At 48.8% G+C, this 18,539-nt stretch overlaps 5 protein-coding genes and 3 non-coding genes across 8 annotated transcripts; 4 read left to right on the top strand and 4 right to left on the bottom strand.

Moving 5' to 3' along the window:
- Nucleotides 1–4,168: 4,168 nt before the first annotated feature.
- EI90DRAFT_t174 lies at nucleotides 4,169–4,242 on the bottom strand. Its single transcript has one exon. It is a non-coding gene; the product is annotated as a tRNA-Ala (tRNA).
- A 563-nt stretch (nucleotides 4,243–4,805) lies between these two features.
- On the bottom strand, nucleotides 4,806–6,155 carry EI90DRAFT_2927942 (uncharacterized protein; the record flags this gene model as incomplete). Its single annotated transcript, XM_039054951.1, has 1 exon — nucleotides 4,806–6,155. A coding segment is annotated over one exon (1,350 nt), but the record flags the coding sequence as incomplete, so codon positions are not given.
- A 3,400-nt stretch (nucleotides 6,156–9,555) lies between these two features.
- Nucleotides 9,556–9,629, bottom strand: EI90DRAFT_t173. The gene has a single exon. It is a non-coding gene; the product is annotated as a tRNA-Ala (tRNA).
- A 216-nt stretch (nucleotides 9,630–9,845) lies between these two features.
- EI90DRAFT_t175 lies at nucleotides 9,846–9,918 on the top strand. The gene has a single exon. It is a non-coding gene; the product is annotated as a tRNA-Tyr (tRNA).
- A 520-nt stretch (nucleotides 9,919–10,438) lies between these two features.
- On the bottom strand, nucleotides 10,439–12,204 carry EI90DRAFT_1765093 (uncharacterized protein). Its single transcript, XM_039052174.1, has 4 exons — nucleotides 11,709–12,204; nucleotides 11,504–11,649; nucleotides 11,297–11,447; nucleotides 10,439–11,242 (listed from the first exon to the last, which is right to left on the bottom strand). Exons 1-4 carry the CDS (start codon nucleotides 11,748–11,750, stop codon nucleotides 10,604–10,606), a joined length of 978 nt encoding a protein of 325 aa, XP_038913610.1. The 5' UTR covers nucleotides 11,751–12,204; the 3' UTR covers nucleotides 10,439–10,603.
- Nucleotides 12,205–13,651: 1,447 nt separating this feature from the next.
- EI90DRAFT_1765228 (uncharacterized protein) lies at nucleotides 13,652–15,124 on the top strand. The gene is made up of 4 exons (XM_039052176.1): nucleotides 13,652–13,668; nucleotides 13,727–14,681; nucleotides 14,740–14,879; nucleotides 14,937–15,124. The coding sequence occupies exons 2-3, from the start codon at nucleotides 13,862–13,864 to the stop codon at nucleotides 14,745–14,747; spliced, it is 828 nt and encodes a 275-aa protein (XP_038913609.1). The 5' UTR covers nucleotides 13,652–13,668; nucleotides 13,727–13,861; the 3' UTR covers nucleotides 14,748–14,879; nucleotides 14,937–15,124.
- Nucleotides 14,937–16,995, top strand: EI90DRAFT_1765050 (uncharacterized protein). Its single transcript, XM_039052173.1, has one exon. The coding sequence runs from the start codon at nucleotides 15,413–15,415 to the stop codon at nucleotides 16,868–16,870; it is 1,458 nt and encodes a 485-aa protein (XP_038913608.1). The 5' UTR covers nucleotides 14,937–15,412; the 3' UTR covers nucleotides 16,871–16,995.
- Nucleotides 16,996–17,385: 390 nt separating this feature from the next.
- EI90DRAFT_3067168 (uncharacterized protein) lies at nucleotides 17,386–18,426 on the top strand (the record flags this gene model as incomplete). Its single annotated transcript, XM_039061007.1, has 3 exons — nucleotides 17,386–17,481; nucleotides 17,545–17,782; nucleotides 17,832–18,426. Coding segments are annotated over exons 1-3 (467 nt in total), but the record flags the coding sequence as incomplete, so codon positions are not given.
- Between the last annotated feature and the right edge of the window lie 113 nt (nucleotides 18,427–18,539).

Below are 18,539 nucleotides of genomic sequence, written 5' to 3'. Positions count from 1 at the left end.
CAAGTCCGTCCAGGTGTGGGAAGTTCCCCGTCAGATTGTACTGGGTTTTACCATCACATTAAAATACTTATCATTTTCTTCGAAATGCTGCTCAGTCGAGTGCTACCGTAGGCATGTGATTGTTGGGAGCAAGGAGACCATTGGGAAGAGTGGAAGCGCGGGGCGCTAATGTCGGTTTTGGGTTCCTTTCCTCATCCTTGTCGGTTCGGGAGTTGCCATTTACTTTGGAACTTCGTCTCACCTGTCATCTCTCTTATCTCTGTGTTCCCCCCACACTCATCCAATCAATGCTGGATATCCGTAATATGCGCAGCCATGTTTTGTAGAAAATACCAGGTCAACGGCGGTTGGACAACATAGCGGTAAACTCTTAGATTGTATATCATAATATAAACATGTGTAAATACATGCACTGAGGGCGCTTCCTCCAACACACCCTCTCGAACGAAGGAGCATGTAATTAATAAATGGCATGAGATTCATAATCAGGCCCATCTTGCTCTGCCATTTTTGCTTCATCCACATTTATGTTCTTGAACTTGTTCCTGCGCTTGCGGCGTGTCTGAACTTCATATGGGCTAAGTTTGCATTCGAATTTGATATGTCCTGGTTGCCCGCAGTTATAACACCTGTCTGTGTTCCTACTTTCCTTGGCAACTTTGGCAGCCCAGGGTTCTCCATCGTGTGTAGTGTTAGCGAGGCGAATTTCCTCATTTAGAAGTCGCCTGATGACATCTTGAATGGTTGTAGAGTCCACGGGTCGGAGGGGGTCATCCAACAGAGTATCAACGACGACGATTAGGGGGGAGTATGATTCTGGGAGATTGCGAATTAGGATGTTGATGATGTCAATTGGGATCATGGGGGACTTGACATCTTCAAGATGACGCGCGGCATCTTCAACTTTGGTAATCCATTCTCGCATTGTGGTCCCGTTGTAGCGCATAGAATTGAATTGATAACGGAGTGCAGCAATAGAACTACTGCCCTCTGTGCGGAATATGGTTCTGAGTTTGTTCCAGGTTCCAGGTGCATCAGTGTCATCACAATGACCGATATATTTCGGGGAGACATTGAGTAGAATCTCAGCTGCGGCAATATCGTGCTTTTCTTGCCAGGCCTGAACAGTCCTGTGATGCGCACTTCCAAGTGGTCGGGGTATATCTCCAGAAACATAGCCCCAGAGTTTCTTCCGGACTAAGTCAGCCTTCATGTACTGGGACCAGGCTGTATAATTGTCGTCACTTAGTTTGTCGAATGGGGTGGTGGCCGGCATGATGATTGAATGAGGAAGGAGTGTAAAATTTTCACCCTCTGAATAACAGTGGTGCGATGAGGCGTGAGAAAGATTAAAGAGAGGTGATGACGTGGCAAGGAGGGGGTGAGAGGGAAATGTGAGGTAAACATTGCATGCCTGTCTAAGGGCTTACAGCGATAAAGTGCCATGTCCCATGGGCTTTAAGATTACCGGTGCCTAATAAATAGGACTTTCCAAAATCGACGCGGGCCCAGCGGGACTTATCGCAGGTTCCTGCCTCAAGCCTGAGGACTTTCTTGATTAATGTGTGCCCAGCAGGACTTATCACAAAATCCCTGCCTCAAACCCGAGGACTTTCTCAATAAGCGCGTGCCCAGCGGGACTTATCGCAAATTCTTGCCTCAAACTCGAGGACTTTCACCAACAGCCACAAAACCAGGGCTTGTACCGCGAGAGTTAGGCGGATTTCCTTAATACCTCGGGTGTCCAGGCGAGCCGCCTGGGCTCATAACCTGTAGAAAATACCAGGTCAACGGCGGTTGGACATCATAGCGGTAAACTCTTAGATTGTATATCATAATATAAACATGTGTAAATACATGCACTGAGGGCGCTTCCTCCAACATGTTTTTCTTGGCTGGCCCTCTGTTTTCTGCATCCTAATACGTGCTTCAATGCTTACTATTGCCAATCCAGGTTGAGCGATCTTGCGCAATCAGCTCATCCGATCTTGGCAATCAAGCCTGCATTGCACCCTTTGGTGGGAGCCATATCTGTGTCTGCTATTTCGTCTCTTTAATTCTTGAGTCCGACACTGTGGGCCCATGCTCTGTTGCACCGTGCACGCTTCCATTCCAATAGTACAATTGGACGCGTTCCCACGTGTTTTGACGTGTTCTTCACTCATTGATGCCAAGATTTTGGGCCAACCGACATGGAAGGATGCAGACCAGATGTGTTATCATGGCATTGCCCAATGCGCTGTTGCAGAGCCTGCACTGGTGCCTAACCACAAAGTGTGCCTACTACTACGCTCTTAACTTTCTACTCCAGGAAACAATCAAACTCCCCAAAAGTGACCGGAATTGGAAGACAATAGCTTCCTCCACGGCTAAAAGGCGAACTCCCGTTGGTGAGGTACAAAGAGTGCTGGAACCCCGCGGGTCGGGTTTCACGGATGAGCAAACTATGTGTTCCCCACCGTTCACCTCACCATTCACCTCATCATTTGCTTTGCGATCTACCTGCCATATTTACCCCACTGATTATTGTCATCCTATCTTCGAAACCGACTTGCTCTTGGGACCTACGCCGGCCCCACAGACCCCGAGGGGTTATCCCTGCAAAGGTGTGTTCAAGCGCGAGGTTTAGCGCGAGGTTTTCTCTGCACCCTCAGTATAGCCTTGGGGTATTATTTTCTCCGACACTCGCAATGACAAGCGCCAGTGTATGCGTGTATTACTATATACCAAATGAATATATTATGATTTACTATTAAAACAGGTGGGGTTACCTATCAATAACTTCCAGGGCACCCTGTCAGTATTTCTGGGGCACCCCATCAGGATGGCCCCGTCAGACTATGCATATCTGATAGGAGGTCCCGGCACTCGAAATCTGATGGTTGGCCCCGTCAAATGGTAATGGGGCTACCTAGCAGGGCTGGTACTGGGGCAACCCTACACCATCTGCCGGGGTTACTTCCCACTGTGTAGATCCAATATAGCTTCATAAACACGAAGTCCCATAGCTCAAACACTCCGACTATACGCACTCTGACGTCATACTATAACAGTTAACTTACTCCCCGAACAAAAGTCCATTCCTCCCCACCTCGCAACTAGGGACAGTACTCGCAAAATAAGCGATTGGACTAGAAAGACCAGTGACTTGACGGATTGGCCCAGGCGCAAAATGCCCACGCCAGGGAATCAAGGGAACGGAAGCGACCGACCCAACTGTCATGGTTCAGGTGAATATTACATATAGTAAGATGGGAGCGACTGCACATGTACAGTAAACTGAAGTCCTGAGAAAAATATCCGAGATGCGTTAACGCGTTCTCGAAACTGTTTAGGTTTTTAGCGTAATTGTGACAGCCAATTTCACATTCTAGAATGAATAATAAAAACAACTCGGATTTTAGTATTACTAGACTGCCGATGTCTCCCCCCGAGAATGTTTTGTATTTTGAATGTTTGTTCCTTTATTTGTGCCGGTACTTACGCGCATTGGCACGGGCACCCAATTGGATCCAAATATGAGTATGTAGAGTGTACGCCTGCACGTATCCACCACGCAACCGGCGTGCTATTCAGAGTAAGAGTTGAGAATGCGTGACGGCGAGTGTAAAGAAGGGGGACTTGTGTGTGCGTGAGTTAGGTCGTAGGAGACGAGAGAGTGCTGAGAAGTAAGGAAGGGCCAAGAGTGGAAGTATAGGGCATTGTCCTTCTACGTTGAATATGCTGAAGTGGCGAAGGACACGAGGAAGGGAAGAAAATCATTAGGCAAAACACGCAATGCCAAGGGGGACCATACTAAACGTCGCCTCCTATCATCTCGTCGTCTTAGCCCTTGCCGTCAACACATCGGTCGAATCAGGCACATGATTCCTTGCCCGCATCCGCCGAATTATCCATAAAGTAAAAATTCCCTGCTCCTTTTCTCATTCCTAGCTGCTACCAAACCCGCCGCCACCACCTACTTTGGCCGTAGACGAAAGACCTAACGAATTGCAATGCAGCGTTGACGACGGCATGATGAAGGAGAACCAGAGGGCAAAGGGGGTGGAGGGACGATTCGTTCATCAATGATTGCTTCGATGGAAGGATCGGACCAGGGGAAAGTGATAGACTCCCTAGCTCTCCTTGTTGGAATTTGCACGTGGTCTTTTTAGGGAAACCTAAAAGTTGGACATACTGGGAATCGAACTCCAGTCTTCTGGATCGCGAACTCAGCATGCACAGCCATTACACCATACGCCCTGATAGGCTGAGGTGGTTATTTCAACACTCCTAAGGATGGGAAGAGGAGCGATTGGGAAGAAACAGGAACAGGTGGGTCTTTGAAGGAGGGGATTGATATATTGTAGCTGGTGGTGATACGTAGGTGGTTTGAAGGGGCTGTGGGGAATGCGCCGAGTTTGCCAAGTCGAATCCGACACACTCACATTGATGTCACCACAATGAACCCACTTCGGACTTGAAGCTCCATTCGAACGCAATGGCGACGATTCGACAGACACATGTACTTCTTGGCGGGATAATAGTATATATCAGGTTTCTTGCGTTTTTCCCCAAGTCACCACCACTCATCATCCATCCAAACCTCAACATCATCGCTTATGGTGGTATGCAGAAACACGCATGGACCACTACATCACCATGAACGATGGGAGGGGAAATGGGGGGGGGGGGGGGAATGAATACCCTTGATATTAAAATTGTAAGATGCGACTGTGATCTGTTATGGGTGTAGCGTGGCCAGTGAACTTGTCGGTCGAAAATTGAGGTTAGATTGGTCGGTGTTCTCGAGCTGAAGACCCAATTCAGCCTTTCCTGTCGTGTGCAGTAGGAACATAGGAAATACAATGATGGGGAGAACATGCACAAATGTGAACCATTTGTGCCTCGGAATGACGGCCGAGATTGGAAAGAGCATCATGTAGATTCTCGAGTGAATCGACCAACTTTGTGGTGTATGCTCCTGGGTTAACACCGACCAGCTGGCGCCGGATTTTGACACATTCTTCAATGAATGGGAGCGCCTCCGAGTGCCGCCCGAGATCCGAAAGAGTTAAATATAGATTGTTTAGTGACATGGCCAAATCCGGTGTGTATGATCCTGGGTGAACAGCAACTAACTGATGGCAGAGTTTGACGCTTTCTTCGATGAATGGAAGCGCCTCCGAGTGCCGTTCGAGATGGGAAAGAGCATTATGTAGATTGTTGAGTGACATGGCCAAATCCGGTGTGTATGATCCTGGGTGAATGGCAACTAACTGGCGCCGAAGTTTGACACTTTCTTCAATGAATGGAAGCGCATCCGAGTGCCGTCCGAGATCGGAAAGAGCATTATGTAGATTGTTGAGTGACATGGCCAAATTCGGGGTGTATGATCCTGGGTGAACGGCAACTAACTGGTGGCAGAGTTTGACGCTTTCTTCGATGAATGGAAGTGCCTCCAAGTGCCGTCCGAGATGGGAAAGAGCATTACGTAGATTGTTGAGTGACATGGCCAAATCCGGTGTGTATGATTCTGGGTGAATGGCAACCAACTGGCGGTAGAGGTTGACGCTTTCTTCAATGAATGGAAGCGCCTCCGAGTGCTGTCCGAGATCCGAAAGAGCATTATATAAACTGTTGAGTGACATGGCCAAATCTGGTGTGTGTGATCCTGGATGAACAGCAACTAACTGGCGGTAGAGTTTGACACTTTCTTCGATGAATGGGAGCGCCTCTGAGTGCTGTCCAAGATTGGAAAGAGTAATACGTAGATTGTTGAGTGACTTGGCCAAATATGGGGTGTGCAGTCCTGGGTGGATGGCAACTAACTGGCGGGAGAGTTTGACACTTTCTTCTATGAATGGAAGTGCCTCTGGGTGTCGTCCAAGATTGGAAAGAGCATTATGTAGATTGTTGAGTGACATGGCCAAATCCAGTGTGTATGATCCTGGGTGAACAGCAACTAACTGGCAGTAGAGTCTGACACTTTCTTCAATGAATGGAAGCGCCTCCGAGTGCTGTCCAAGATTGGAATGAGCAGTATGTAGATTGTTGAGTGACATGGCCAAATTCGGGGTATATGATCCTGGGTGAATGGCAACTAACCGGCGCTGGAGTTTGACACTTCCTTCAATGAATGGAAGTGCCTCCGAGTACCGTCCAAGATTGGAAAGAGCATTATGTAGATTGTTGAGTGACGTGGTCCAATCCGATGTATATAATTCTGGGTTAACATCAACTAGTTGGGAGTCACCTTGGACAACCACTATGTGGGCCTTTATAGGGGGGACCTCAGGATGTTTGCATGGGGCCTAAAAGGCCTTTTTCACTATAAACGTCCTAGGACATCCTGGCCATTCAGTTTCATTCATTTGTTGCAAACATCCTCAGATGTCCTAATTCAGTTTGATTCAATGGTTGCAAAAGTGTCCCGGAATGCCATACTCATCCATCCCATGGTCTGTGCACATGCTGACCACTGTCTAGAGGGATGTCAACACTGTTTCCCACGGTCTGAACACACTTTACATAGTTGAATAGCCCCTTTGAATAGCTTCCAGAATATATATTTTGAGACTGAATTGACCAATAAATTATTGAGAAAAACGCAAAATACTTTTTTGGACGCAAGTCTTTTGATGGTATTTAATGTCTGTGCACAATGCTGGTCACTGTCTGAAGAGGTGTCAGCACTGTTTCCCACGGCCCCAACACACTTTACACAGATAGATAGCCCCTTTGAATAGCTTCCAGAATATATATTTTGAGACTGAATTGACCAATAAATTATCGAGAAAAACACAAAATACTTTTTTGGACGCGAGTCTTTGGGTTAGTGTGGCTGTCCAACTCAATGTCTGTGCACACTGCTGGCCACTGTCTGATGGGGTGTCAACACTGTTTCCCACGGCCCCAACGCACTTTACGCAGATGGATAGCCCCTTTGAATAGCTTCCAGAATATATATTTTGAGACTGAATTGACCAATAAATCATCGAGAAAAATGCAAAATACTTTTTTGGACGCGAGCCTTTTGGGTTAGTGTGGCTGTCCACCTCACATCTGTGCACAGTGCTGGCCACTGTCCGGAGGGGTGTCCAAACTGTTTCCCACGGTGTCAACACACTTTGCGTAGTTGGATAGCCCCTTCAAATAGCTTCCAGAATATATAATTTGGGACTAAATTGACAAGCAAGTTATTGAGAAAAATGCAAAATACTTTTTTGGATGTGAGTCTTTGGGATAGTGCTTGGGCCACTAAATTTCACTGACAGTCATCGAAATTCCCGGGTCACTGATATCCCAAAGACTCGTGTCCAAAAAAGTATTTTGCATTTTTCTCAATAACTTGCTTGTCAATTTAGTCTCAAATAATATATTCTGGAAGCTATTTGAAGGGGCTGACACCGTGGGAAACAGTCTGAACACCCCTCCGGACAGTGGCCAGCACTGTGCACAGACATGAGGTGGACAGCCACACTAACCCAAAAGACTCGTGTCCAAAAAAGTATTTTGCGTTTTTCTCGATGATTTATTGGTCAATTCAGTCTCAAAATATCTATTCTGGAAGCTATTCAAAGGGGCTATCCATCTGCATAAAGTGTGTTGGGGACGTGGGAAACAGTGTTGACACCCCTTTAGACAGTGGCCAGCATTGTGCACAGACAGTTGAGCAGCCTGAGGATTGTCATGGGAAATCAGATTCAATTGCGGCATTATGTTTTGAATAATAATACAAAGTTGATTGAATCACAGAAGCATTTGATTGAATTTGATTGAATTATAGAATCATCCCAGGACATCCTAGGACGTCCTGGGGATGTCCTGGTGAATGGATCAGTCTTCACCAGGATGTCCAGGACATCCACTAGTAAATACCCCCTTTTAGGCCCATTTGAAGGCCATATGGCCCCCCCTCTATAGGCCGTCATTAGATGGCTGACTAGGCTGTTGGGAGTAGAGTTTGGTACTTTCTGCAATGAATGGGAGCGCCTCCGAGTGCCGTCCAAGATTAGAAAAAGCATTATATAGGCTGTTGAGTGACTCAGCCCAATGGTGAGTGTAACCTGGGTCCACAGAACAAAGATAATAGCAGAGTACAACAGAATCATTTGCTGCCTCATATGCCTCTTGGAATCTTGAAAAAAATACCAAATTCCAGTGAAGCCGGGTAAGCACAATAGCCAGTGTACCAACAGCATCTTTTGACCCGTGGACAATGGCCAACTGGATAGGATCATGAGGCAGATTCATTAACACAGTTTATTGATATCCCATACCTTAGCCCACTCAGGGAGTGAAGAGATACTGATGTAGGCTTCCATTCTCACACAGACTTCCATCCAGCGAGTTGCTTCCTGACTTAGAAACATCACAACTGACCTAGTAAGCCCCTGTGATGGTTCCTGGACTCTACTGAGGTGATGGACAATGTGACAACGTGTCAGGGACACGTCCGGGGTCGAGGGGGCCCGGGTGTAACGCCCGGCACTGAGGTGATTGTGAGGTGTAGAGCAGGCGTGCGTAGTGACGGGCCCAATCTGGGACGACAATCCCTGGCCACTCAGACTGAAGTGGGAATTGTGAGAAGAAGGTTACTTCTTCGGTTCCCACCCCAGGTACTTTTATGTACATGTGGCTTGGGTCACATGAGGTTTGCCACGTCACCCTGCATACAGCCGCAGTCATCTGGGTGTCCCCACGGGGGATCCCGAGGGTGAGTGCTGCACGCGCGTGTGCTGGGTTACACTGTGGGTCGTCTGGGGCTGGGTGTGTCATGCACGAGTTGCAGGCGGGTCGATAATACATAGATAAGGGGAAATGTCGTCCATGTGGATAAAGATAGAAGAAAGGGCAAGGGAGCAAAAGAACAGAAAGACAAAAGGGAAAACATGAAGTGAGAAACAATGCTGAAGAGTGAGGAGTGGAGGTGGGCGGGTGTCAGGGCACGCCCGCCTGACCCGGCCCCACCTAACCCGGTGCCCCACCATCCACTCCTCCCGACCTCCCCCCTCTTCCCCTTTTCTCCCTTCCCTTTCTTCTTCTCCTTCTTTTCTATTCTCTCTCCTCTTTATTCCTTTCTTATCACACGGACGACTTCCTTTGTATCAATGTACCATTGACCCGGCTGCAGTGTAACGCGCCCGAACCCGGACACACCGGACGACCCCCCGCACACCGGACGCTCCTAGGACCTCTTACGGAGGTACCCAGACGGAGGTGGCTGTGTGCTCGGATGACGTGGCGCTTCCCACGTGGCCTTCAACCACATGTATATAAACACAGCCTAAGTGGGAACTGAGAAGCAACCTTCTTCTCACATTTCCCACTTTAGGCAAGTAGCTTACACTTCCCTTGATAATGACAATAACACATTTCCCACTTTAGTCTTAGTGGCCAGGGACCCTTGTCTGCTTCGGGCCCGTTGCTACGCGTGCCCGCGTCATACCTACTGGACCCTCAGCCTCGGGCGATACACCCGGGCGCTCTCGACCCTGGGTCGGTCCCTGACAGCGGGGTACCAGGTGAGGGTGTTGGAATTTGCACGTGGTCTTTTTAGGGAAACCTAAAAGTTGGACATACTGGGAATCGAACTCCAGTCTTCTGGATCGCGAACTCAGTGTGCACAGCCATTACACCATACGCCCCGTTAGGCTGAGGTGGTTATTTCAACAGAGGGCAGGTGGAGCTGGGTCAGGCAGGTCTGCCCTGACACAACGTGCATAATGAAAGTGCTCAGATAACTCCATTGGAGGAATGCATGGCATTTCATCTTTTTTGGACAAGTTTTCGATCAGTCCTAAGCCCTCTACAGAGCACAGATCCTGGTTCAGGATCTGTTAGAAACCACCTCCGCCTAATGCGGGCATTTAGTGTAATGGTAACACACTCAAGGTACCTATGCAGGGCTCTGCGGTTCGACTCCCAGAATGTCCATATTTTATGCATTAAGGTTCCTGAGACCATGTGTACAAATTCCAACAGGATCTCAATACATCGCAGGGCAACCCTGGCATGCTCCATCCCCATACCTACTGGATTGCAATGAGGGCTGATTGTTTGAGGATTGATCCGATCGACAATAAAATCGCGGAAAGACTGGTGTAAGATGCAAACTGGAGTGTAGTGATCCTCAACTCCTGAGAGGAGAGGCGCAAGTTCAGCCAACACATATCAAACAGAAGACTTGAGGAAAGGCAACAAAATTGCATCCCAGGCTGTGATGGACAGAGGCTCCTGAGCAACAAAGATTGCTCCCATGATGATTGGGTAATCATGCACAAAATCTTCATCCTCCCAAGCACACTTCTTCAAAATGCTTGTATACAAGTCATCCATCATCTTCTCAGCAGGGACCTCTGGTCGTTTTGCACCAGTGTCAAGCAGACTTTCCAGTGTCCTCATAGGATCCTTGTTGGCCGTCTTCATGTAGTGAAAGATGGTGCTGATCCAGATAAACAAGCCGTTTGCTCGTTTCGAGATCTCCTGTACCATTTTGTCCTCATCCTGAAGACTATGCTGTAAATCCCAATGTAACTTCCTTAGCTTTTGGAGCTGGAAGCGTATGAATCTAACACAGTCCCGCACATTTGCCTCATCCAAGAGATCAATAGTGAGACGATCAATAGGGTGATGTGATGAAGAATTTGACGGAAGATGGTAGCCTGGGCACTTCATCCCCAAGAATTCCGGCAAGAGACTCGAACATTCCTTTGTCACATTCATCCAAAGCCTCGATGATGATGATCATAGGTCGGTTGGAAGGCGGAGGTTTATGGAGCAGAGGCGGAGTGACCAATTTCTCGAATTGCGTCGCGAATGAAGCTGTTGGGAGACTAGGGTCATTTCGCAGAGCAGAGGTAATGAAAGTGCGGTAAACGGGGTCATGGTCTGCCAAGGCTCGAGCTATGCCGCTGAATAGAAAATCAGGCCGTGACCGTTCACCCGCTTTAAAGAAGAAGTGCAATAACAGGGTAATGTCCCCTTCACTGGCACATCGTTCTGCTATCGTGAGTGCAATCGAAGTCTTGCCGGCACCGGCCACAGCAGTCAACAGCATTAGCCGGTTCTCGCTATCCCCAGTGTTGCGACACCACGTCATGATATGCTCAATCAGATCAACCCTAGTGCCTTCTAGGCATGCTTGGGTTGGATTTTCGTGGACAATAGAAGGATCTCGGAGACTATCGAGAATTCTGTCATCATGTAGGCGACGTTCTATGGCCGCTAACTTGGCACCAGTTATCAAGTTCGTCCTGACCTGCACCGGCCAAAAATCAGTATGGTTATGGAACGATACTGAAGGGATAGCTACCTGAAACGATACCAAAGTTTTGTCAAAATCTTTCTTTAGGCCACTGATCCTTCCTGGGTCTTTCAAGTAGGACAATGCATTTACGAAAGTCGGTCGTTTCTCTATTTTTTTGAGTCTTTGTTCGATTTTCGACTTAATCTTCTGTAGCGCGCTGAGATTTGACGTAAACAACGATATCAAAGAATACCAGGAACAAATACAGCTTACTCGTCAAGCTTTTTAGCGCTTTCTACCCACGGCTTTGCCTCCTCTGCTGACGTGTCATATGATTCTATGGCTGAAATCACCTCGGCCACCATATCTACTATGTATTGACCAAAATCAGCCCATTCCTTCTCGTTCTCCTTGAACTTCTACGTGGGGCAACCTAGCCTCAGCTTTCGTTCATGGCCGGGCACAAATCATAGCCAACCTTGACCTCATCGAGGATAAAGAGTGCACCGCCAGTCGCCATCTTCAGGGGGAGACATCAATTGGCTGTAGCATTGACGACTGTGAGGATTGGAACCGCGATGTCACCTCCCGCTACGAGAAGATCATCGATTGTTTGCCTGAGGGCTTCAGCCTTTCGTCGCAACGACATGGTCGATAACGAACAAACTGATGGAGGAGAGAGAGCTTTGGGCACGCAACACACGTGTGAGCGCTAATGCTTCAGAGCCACGGGGCCTAAGTTGTACAAATATAGAAGGTGGATAGGGGTATCAGTTGCATTCACGCGGCTTTCTGATGCTATATCTATGGCGAATTCCATCACGCTCGGTGGCCTGGCAAGGTGGTTAAGTAATTGGGACAGATGATGACCTGGCTTATCTATTGCGGGAGTGGGTTAGCAGGTGCCCCGGTCAGTGGAGAGAACCAGTATCAGGCCCCTTAGAACTGGAAGATGAGTGCGATTAAGAATGAAAATTAGATATGAACTAGCAAGGACACTGTGGGACATCACCCTGAGGCACACAGGTCACGTCGTTCGCCTCGTACGGAGAGTCGGCGGTAATTGAATACGCGAAGTGGGTCAGTGGAGGCTGGGACCCTTGCATCACGATCTTGGAGTGCAATCAAGTTTTATATGAGCTCTAGGATGCAGGCAAGTGGGGGAACGTACGCACATCAATGCTTAAGAAATGGGCCTCAGACAAGTGTAGCTCCGAAATTTCCTTTTGATTGGAGCCCGACCGTTCCCAGATAGCTCCTTGAGAGTGTGCAAGCTCCGTGACATCATATTACGCACCGCTGACGATCGGTAAGCGTCCCACGGTGTCTCACTTGGCGGTGGAGCTGCCCCGGCGCCATTCACTTGGTTGCAGTCACATTCGTCCACCGGTTATCGATTATTGGCCCCAAGTGAGAGGTATCTGATAGGGAGATTATATAATTACCTACGCAGCCCATGCCCACCCAAATCTCAAATCCATACCTTTGTTCCATTCGAATCCAACGCCAAACAAATCCGGTCTCTCTTACGCCCGCCCACGCTTACCCTCACCCTCACAACTCCAGATACCTGCATCCACGTTCTAAATGATACATATTCTCTGGTCCCTCTCCTTCTGCTATATTGATTATTCCCAGCATCTCCAGCGAGAATGGATCGAAAAAAGCAATCGGATCGCCCAAACGACCAACACCAACACCAACACCTCACCTGAACGCGGGACAAGCCTAGAGTGAAATGAAATGAATGGAAGAATGGAAGGGAGTTCAGGTTTGCAAAAAGCTCACGGCAACGAAGGTTGAAAAACGAAAACGAAAAAGAAATGAAAGAGGTGGGATGATCGTCCATTGGCACATGGTGGGACCCAATCACCAACTGAGTAATAATGCGTGACGGCGAACGAGGCACAGAAATAAGTAGTCCAGGATTCCATCAAGTGGCTTGTGCGGGGGTCATCCACTCGATGTGACGCTGGCATTTCACCGTAAGGTTCCCATCGATGTATCCTGCCCATCCTCATCCTCGAGATATATCAGACTGGCAAGTAGTTTGTCTCTTGCCGAGGCCTGCATGCGTATCGGGCAGAATTCCCACGCTCCGGGGCTTGCACCAAAAATTACGCTTGAATTACGCGCGGTCAAGGACCTCTCATTTTGTTCCTGTCGCATCACTCATGAGGTGCGACCTGAGGCCAAGTTTGCGGCGTCTCCCGCTCCACCTGGCGGGGTTGACGAAAGATTGCTTCGGAGGGATGTACGTGGTTTGTAATCAATTCTTCCCAGTCCCCAGGCCGTATGACATTGGTCTCACGATTTGAATACTCGGCATGTTCAACGTTGCTGACGTCGACGTCGATTATAATCGCCGCATTTCGTAGTGGACGTAGTCTTGGGCTCGTCTGCATTGATCCAGCAAGTGCTCCTTCAGTAGAACACAGGTACGTTTAAATTGCAATTTCTAATAGAAGGCTTGAATCATGACTTTACTACACACAGGCGACACTGACTCTATTCAATAGTCGCTCGGGGTTTAACGCCTGCCGCTGACAAAGACATTTTTATATACGTCATGTGAAGGTGCCATGCGGCTTGACTTTTCCTGCACTCTTTCATGACTAGTATTAGTACGCGATGTCTACGTCTTCCCGTCCTCTCTTTCGGTATTTCAAGAGACGGCACCCTTCTCAGCCTCCTCCTAATGGTCCTCCTGGTGATCCCTTGCAGCCCCCAATTCCCTCTGTTCCCGACGTCCAGCGTGACCTTCGCTCAACCCCAAGCGATGGAATGATTCGCAGATATCATGATAATTCCACAGGTTCCCGTCCCGCGGCTCCTGCTGCTACAAAGCCAATCCTTCTGCTTTCAGGTGGTACTTCTCAGGATTCGAGGCGTCGGCCCTCTTTTTGGCGTCGGGTATCTCAGTTATTTCGGAGAAGCCCCACTCCTGACACCAACCCTGTTAATCATGCGGTGGCGTCCTATCCTGGACAACCTGTCCCTCCTGCCCCCCTTCAATTTAATGATCCATGCCCATCGCCAACTCTCTCTTGCCCCACTCCCACTCCTAACCCTGTTGATCAATCAAGCTCGCCTCATCCTGGGCAACCTGCGCCCATTCAGCCATCCCCCAATGATCCACGCCCTTCGCCGTCTCTCCCCTCCGATGGGGACATGGATGTCCTCCATACAGCACCCAGCGAACCCACCATTCATGACAATCCTGCGAGCCTCGATGCACAAGCAGGGCACGCAGGCTCGAGCTCGGATATCCCGTCGGTAGTGCAGCAGTCGTCGACGTCGTCCCCTCCTGCTGGTGGCCGGAAGCAAACAGTTGTCGGCACCACAAGGGTTGTGCTTCAAACTGCTGCCTCTGCCCTTAAGTTCTCTCCTATTCCGAATCTCTACCAGATACCAAATATGCTCTTAGCATGGCTCCAAGTTTATGAGGTTTGTGGGTGTTGGGATTTTGCGATCCAATATGTTCCTCACGTTTTATTCCGTCCACGCAGATCGTTGACGACAACGACGAAAATCTTAAAGAGTTGGGTAATGAGGTTCGGGAAGTCTACGAAACAATGTTGCGGCCCCTCCAGTTATGGACGGGCCAGATTCCTCCTGAAGTTGGTGATTTGATCCAACAATCCAACTCGTATGTGCACGCAGCTCATCGTTCATTCATTCAAATTTCAACTCACTCTGGTTATAGGGCCCTAAAACGGCAGCTAGAGCGAATCGAATTGCTCAAGCGTAAAAAGCTTGCCGGGAAGGTGGTCTTGGCGGCCGAGGTATCTCAGGAGATTGGTAACGTGAAGTCCTGCGTCGGTGATGTTATTTCGCGTTTTGCAGTTCGTTTTGTCCGTTTTCTGACTGATTGATGACTGACTGAGGCATAATCTATAGACTGTCGCGACAACTTTGAATCTCCTTCACACAATTCAGTTATCGGTGGATTGTTCGTTTTTTCTCGGTTGAATTCCACTGCTTTAACTCAATTATATTTCAGATGAACTCTCAAAACTGTATAAAACGGATGCAGATTACTACGCTGTTCGCAGCAAGTCGGAATGCGTGGAAGGCACGCATGCTGGGATCCAGACATCGATACTCGACCAGTTACAGAAAGGGAAGCACCGATTTGTATGGTTACGAGGCTCTCCGGGGACTGGAAAGACTGCTATATCAATGAGCATTGCCTCCACCCTCGACAAACAGGGTGGCTTGGCGGCGTCTTTTTTCTGGGATATAACTCAAAAAGGAACGGGACTCGATTCGATCGAACATTTTCCATCCACCCTCGCACGTCAGCTTGCCTTGTTCAATGCAGACTATGAGAACTTGCTCGTCAGGCATCTGCGACAGCAGCCATCACCGAAGGATGTTCCGGGTTCTACTCTGAAGAAGCAGATGGAGGCCTGGGTTATCGATCCTATGCGAGAGCTTGAACAGTTGCTGTCCTTGAGTGAGGAGCACTTCATCATCGTTTTAGATGGTCTCAACGAATGTGGTGATCAGGAGGCACTCCAGTCACTCATGGAGCTCGTACTTTCCCTGGCTGAGCTTCCGGACCCATTCGCTATATTCGTCGGCTGTCGTCCGGAATCACCAGTTGTGTCGGCATGGACAGAAGCTCGAAATCGGGGCCTTGTCATACCGTGTCAAGATGTGGATTTAATCCCGGAGGCTGAGAAGTTCCACACTCTACGTCGCATGGTTGAGGATGGGCTTCGGGATAGTATCAACGGATCCAGTTGGAAACCATCAAAGGAAGACCTCGATGGTTTCACTTCAGCTTGTCGTGGATTACCTGTTATTGCCTCAATCCGAGTTCGAGATGTGGATCTTAGTACACGTCGTGGTGAAACCCTTCGATCTGAATTCGAGTACTTCCGCAATCTCATTGATCCACCTGTTAACGTTATGTCAGAGCACCTGCGCATACTCCGACGCGCCTACATGGTCGGCTCGTCCGGAGTTCGTCTAAGTATAGCCAAGAAGTATCGCGAAGTAGTTGGCACGATGGTTGCGGCACATGAGCCGCTCAGTGTGCAAGACATGGCACACCTTCTCAGTGTCGCTGAGGCGGAGATCTATGCGATACTGCAACCAATCAGCTCAATGGCCATTCTCCCTTTGCAGAGCACTGAGAATCTTAAATTCCGTGATGCAATGGTGAAGGAGTTCATAACGGGGGATCCAATCGGTAATGCAAATGACCGGGTTTTCTTTATTAGTGATGTGAAAGGATATTTCCTTGGACTGCCGCTCCTTCGAGTTTTCAATGACAGCTGTGATCGGAACACACTCGGGATACCCACTGAACCTCCTTTAGGAGATAGAATGAAATGGAGAGATTTCTGGCCGTCGTCTCAGCTGCGTTCTTATTTTGTTTATCCCCATCTCAAATACCTCACTTATGCTGCCAACTTTTTACTCGGCCACTTGGATCCCTCGGAACTTTTCTCACAAGAGTCCAATGAATTGCAACAGGAGTTCAATTCCTTTCTTACGCGAAACTTGCATGTATTCACGCTCCTGATGACGCGCCCGTTTGAAGTGCCTCAAGAATGGCTTCAATCCGAAGTAAGTCATGCATATCATATTTATTTGAATAATATAATGTCACATTTGACAGCATTCTGATACTATTAAACTTCTGGGTGAAGTTGAAAGAGCACGGCAGCGTCTCGGATCTAGAGTGGTGGCAGGTGGGGAATCCATAGATTCCCCATGGAATCTCTATCGATCATTCCTTCCTTTCACCCCATCCTCATCACCTATTTACAAATTATATGGCCACCTCTCTGACCCCGTCCGGATCTTCTCCATTTCTGGCGAGTTTTCCGGGCACACAATCCCATTGAGCGAGGATTCGCTCATAGCCCAAGAGCTCATGGAGGCGAAGCTAGGTGGTTTTCCTAGGGAAATCGATCGCTATGGGGTTGAGGAGATCGATTACGAAACTGAGTTTCGTGAACGAGACATTCGCAACAGTGTTGTGACATGTGCTGCACTCTCCACTGATGGTCGCTATGTTGCACTTGGTTTTGCTAGCGGTATCATCGAGGTTGCTGATATCGACCATCAGACTACAGTCTCACGATTTCAGCGCGACCCACCTAGCCCTCCCGCCTGGGTAGAGTTCATCTGTGACAACCAAGTTGCTACCGAGGACACCAACGGGAACCTCTCCATCCTTGGTTCTGGTGTGCCACCATTAAACCTTGGCATGCTACCCACCGGCTCATATCCCGCTGGAACCGCAGTGTCCGATGATGGATTGTTTATAGTACGAGTTGCACGGAATCCTGACAAACCTTGGTGCGACAACATAGTACTCATATCCGTTTTGGGCGACCCATACATTCGGGCCCTTGCCTCGCCTCCCCCGACTCCCTCGACTGGTTCGATTCCTCTAATCACTCCCACCGATTCTGACCCCTCCAGCCGATTCTCCCACTCTGATGCTAATCTAGCGATCCCTCACCGTCGTACTCTTGGATTTTCTCCAGGGGCACGATATATTGGCGCTTTTGCTGGGCACAGCGCTTTTATCTGGTCAACCGGGTCAGGCGAGTTCATTGCCCGTTATCATGTGACGGACCCCGGTGCTTGGATTATGGATTCTTCTACCTTCACCCTCACTTGTCCACACCGCATTCCTGATCCTATATCCACTGGACCCACCTTTCCCGAGGCAAACGCTGCACAGCATTCCACAGATGTGGGACACAACTCAGATGAGTCCTGGATCAGGCACCCATTTTACAGCATCCCCCGAGTGCGCGCACTCATTCGTCCGTTCTAGGAAGAGTTCCACTGCACCAACGTTCCTCGTCGCCAGAAATATTGTTCAATGGCGGATCGGAACTTGTTGTCCCTCTGAAGTATCAACCGATTATCATTGACCCCAATCGCGTCGACAGCACGGAGGCCTGGTATGGTGATCGAGTGCCGGATGATAGTATGCGCCTCTACCGCCCTCGGTCCAGCAAGGATGGGACTCGTTTTCTGCTCCAGGGCCAGATGAAGGCCCCAATCGTCGTCGATATTGGCCAGGTTGGTTAGAACATCCGATTTCGTCACTTGCCAGTCCCAACGCTCCTTTCACTCCCCCTTCAGCAGAACCTTGTCCGTGCAGTGTAGTTGATATTTTGTAACGTTATATTAGACTTGGAAATCATTCGACATTGAAAACGACCAACCCGAGTGGCCTGCAGGAGGATGTATCGCGAAAGGCTTGGAGCAGCTTAAAGGAACAAACTGAGTGCACATCTGGCATGGCATGAAGAACTGACGGGTACGCACACGA

Source organism: Cantharellus anzutake (genome assembly GCF_015039405.1).
Source record: "Cantharellus anzutake strain C23 chromosome Unknown EI90scaffold_40, whole genome shotgun sequence".
NCBI lineage: Eukaryota > Fungi > Basidiomycota > Agaricomycetes > Cantharellales > Hydnaceae > Cantharellus > Cantharellus anzutake.
Note: the sequence above shows the minus strand (reverse complement) of the source record. Positions and strands in the feature narration are given on the sequence as shown.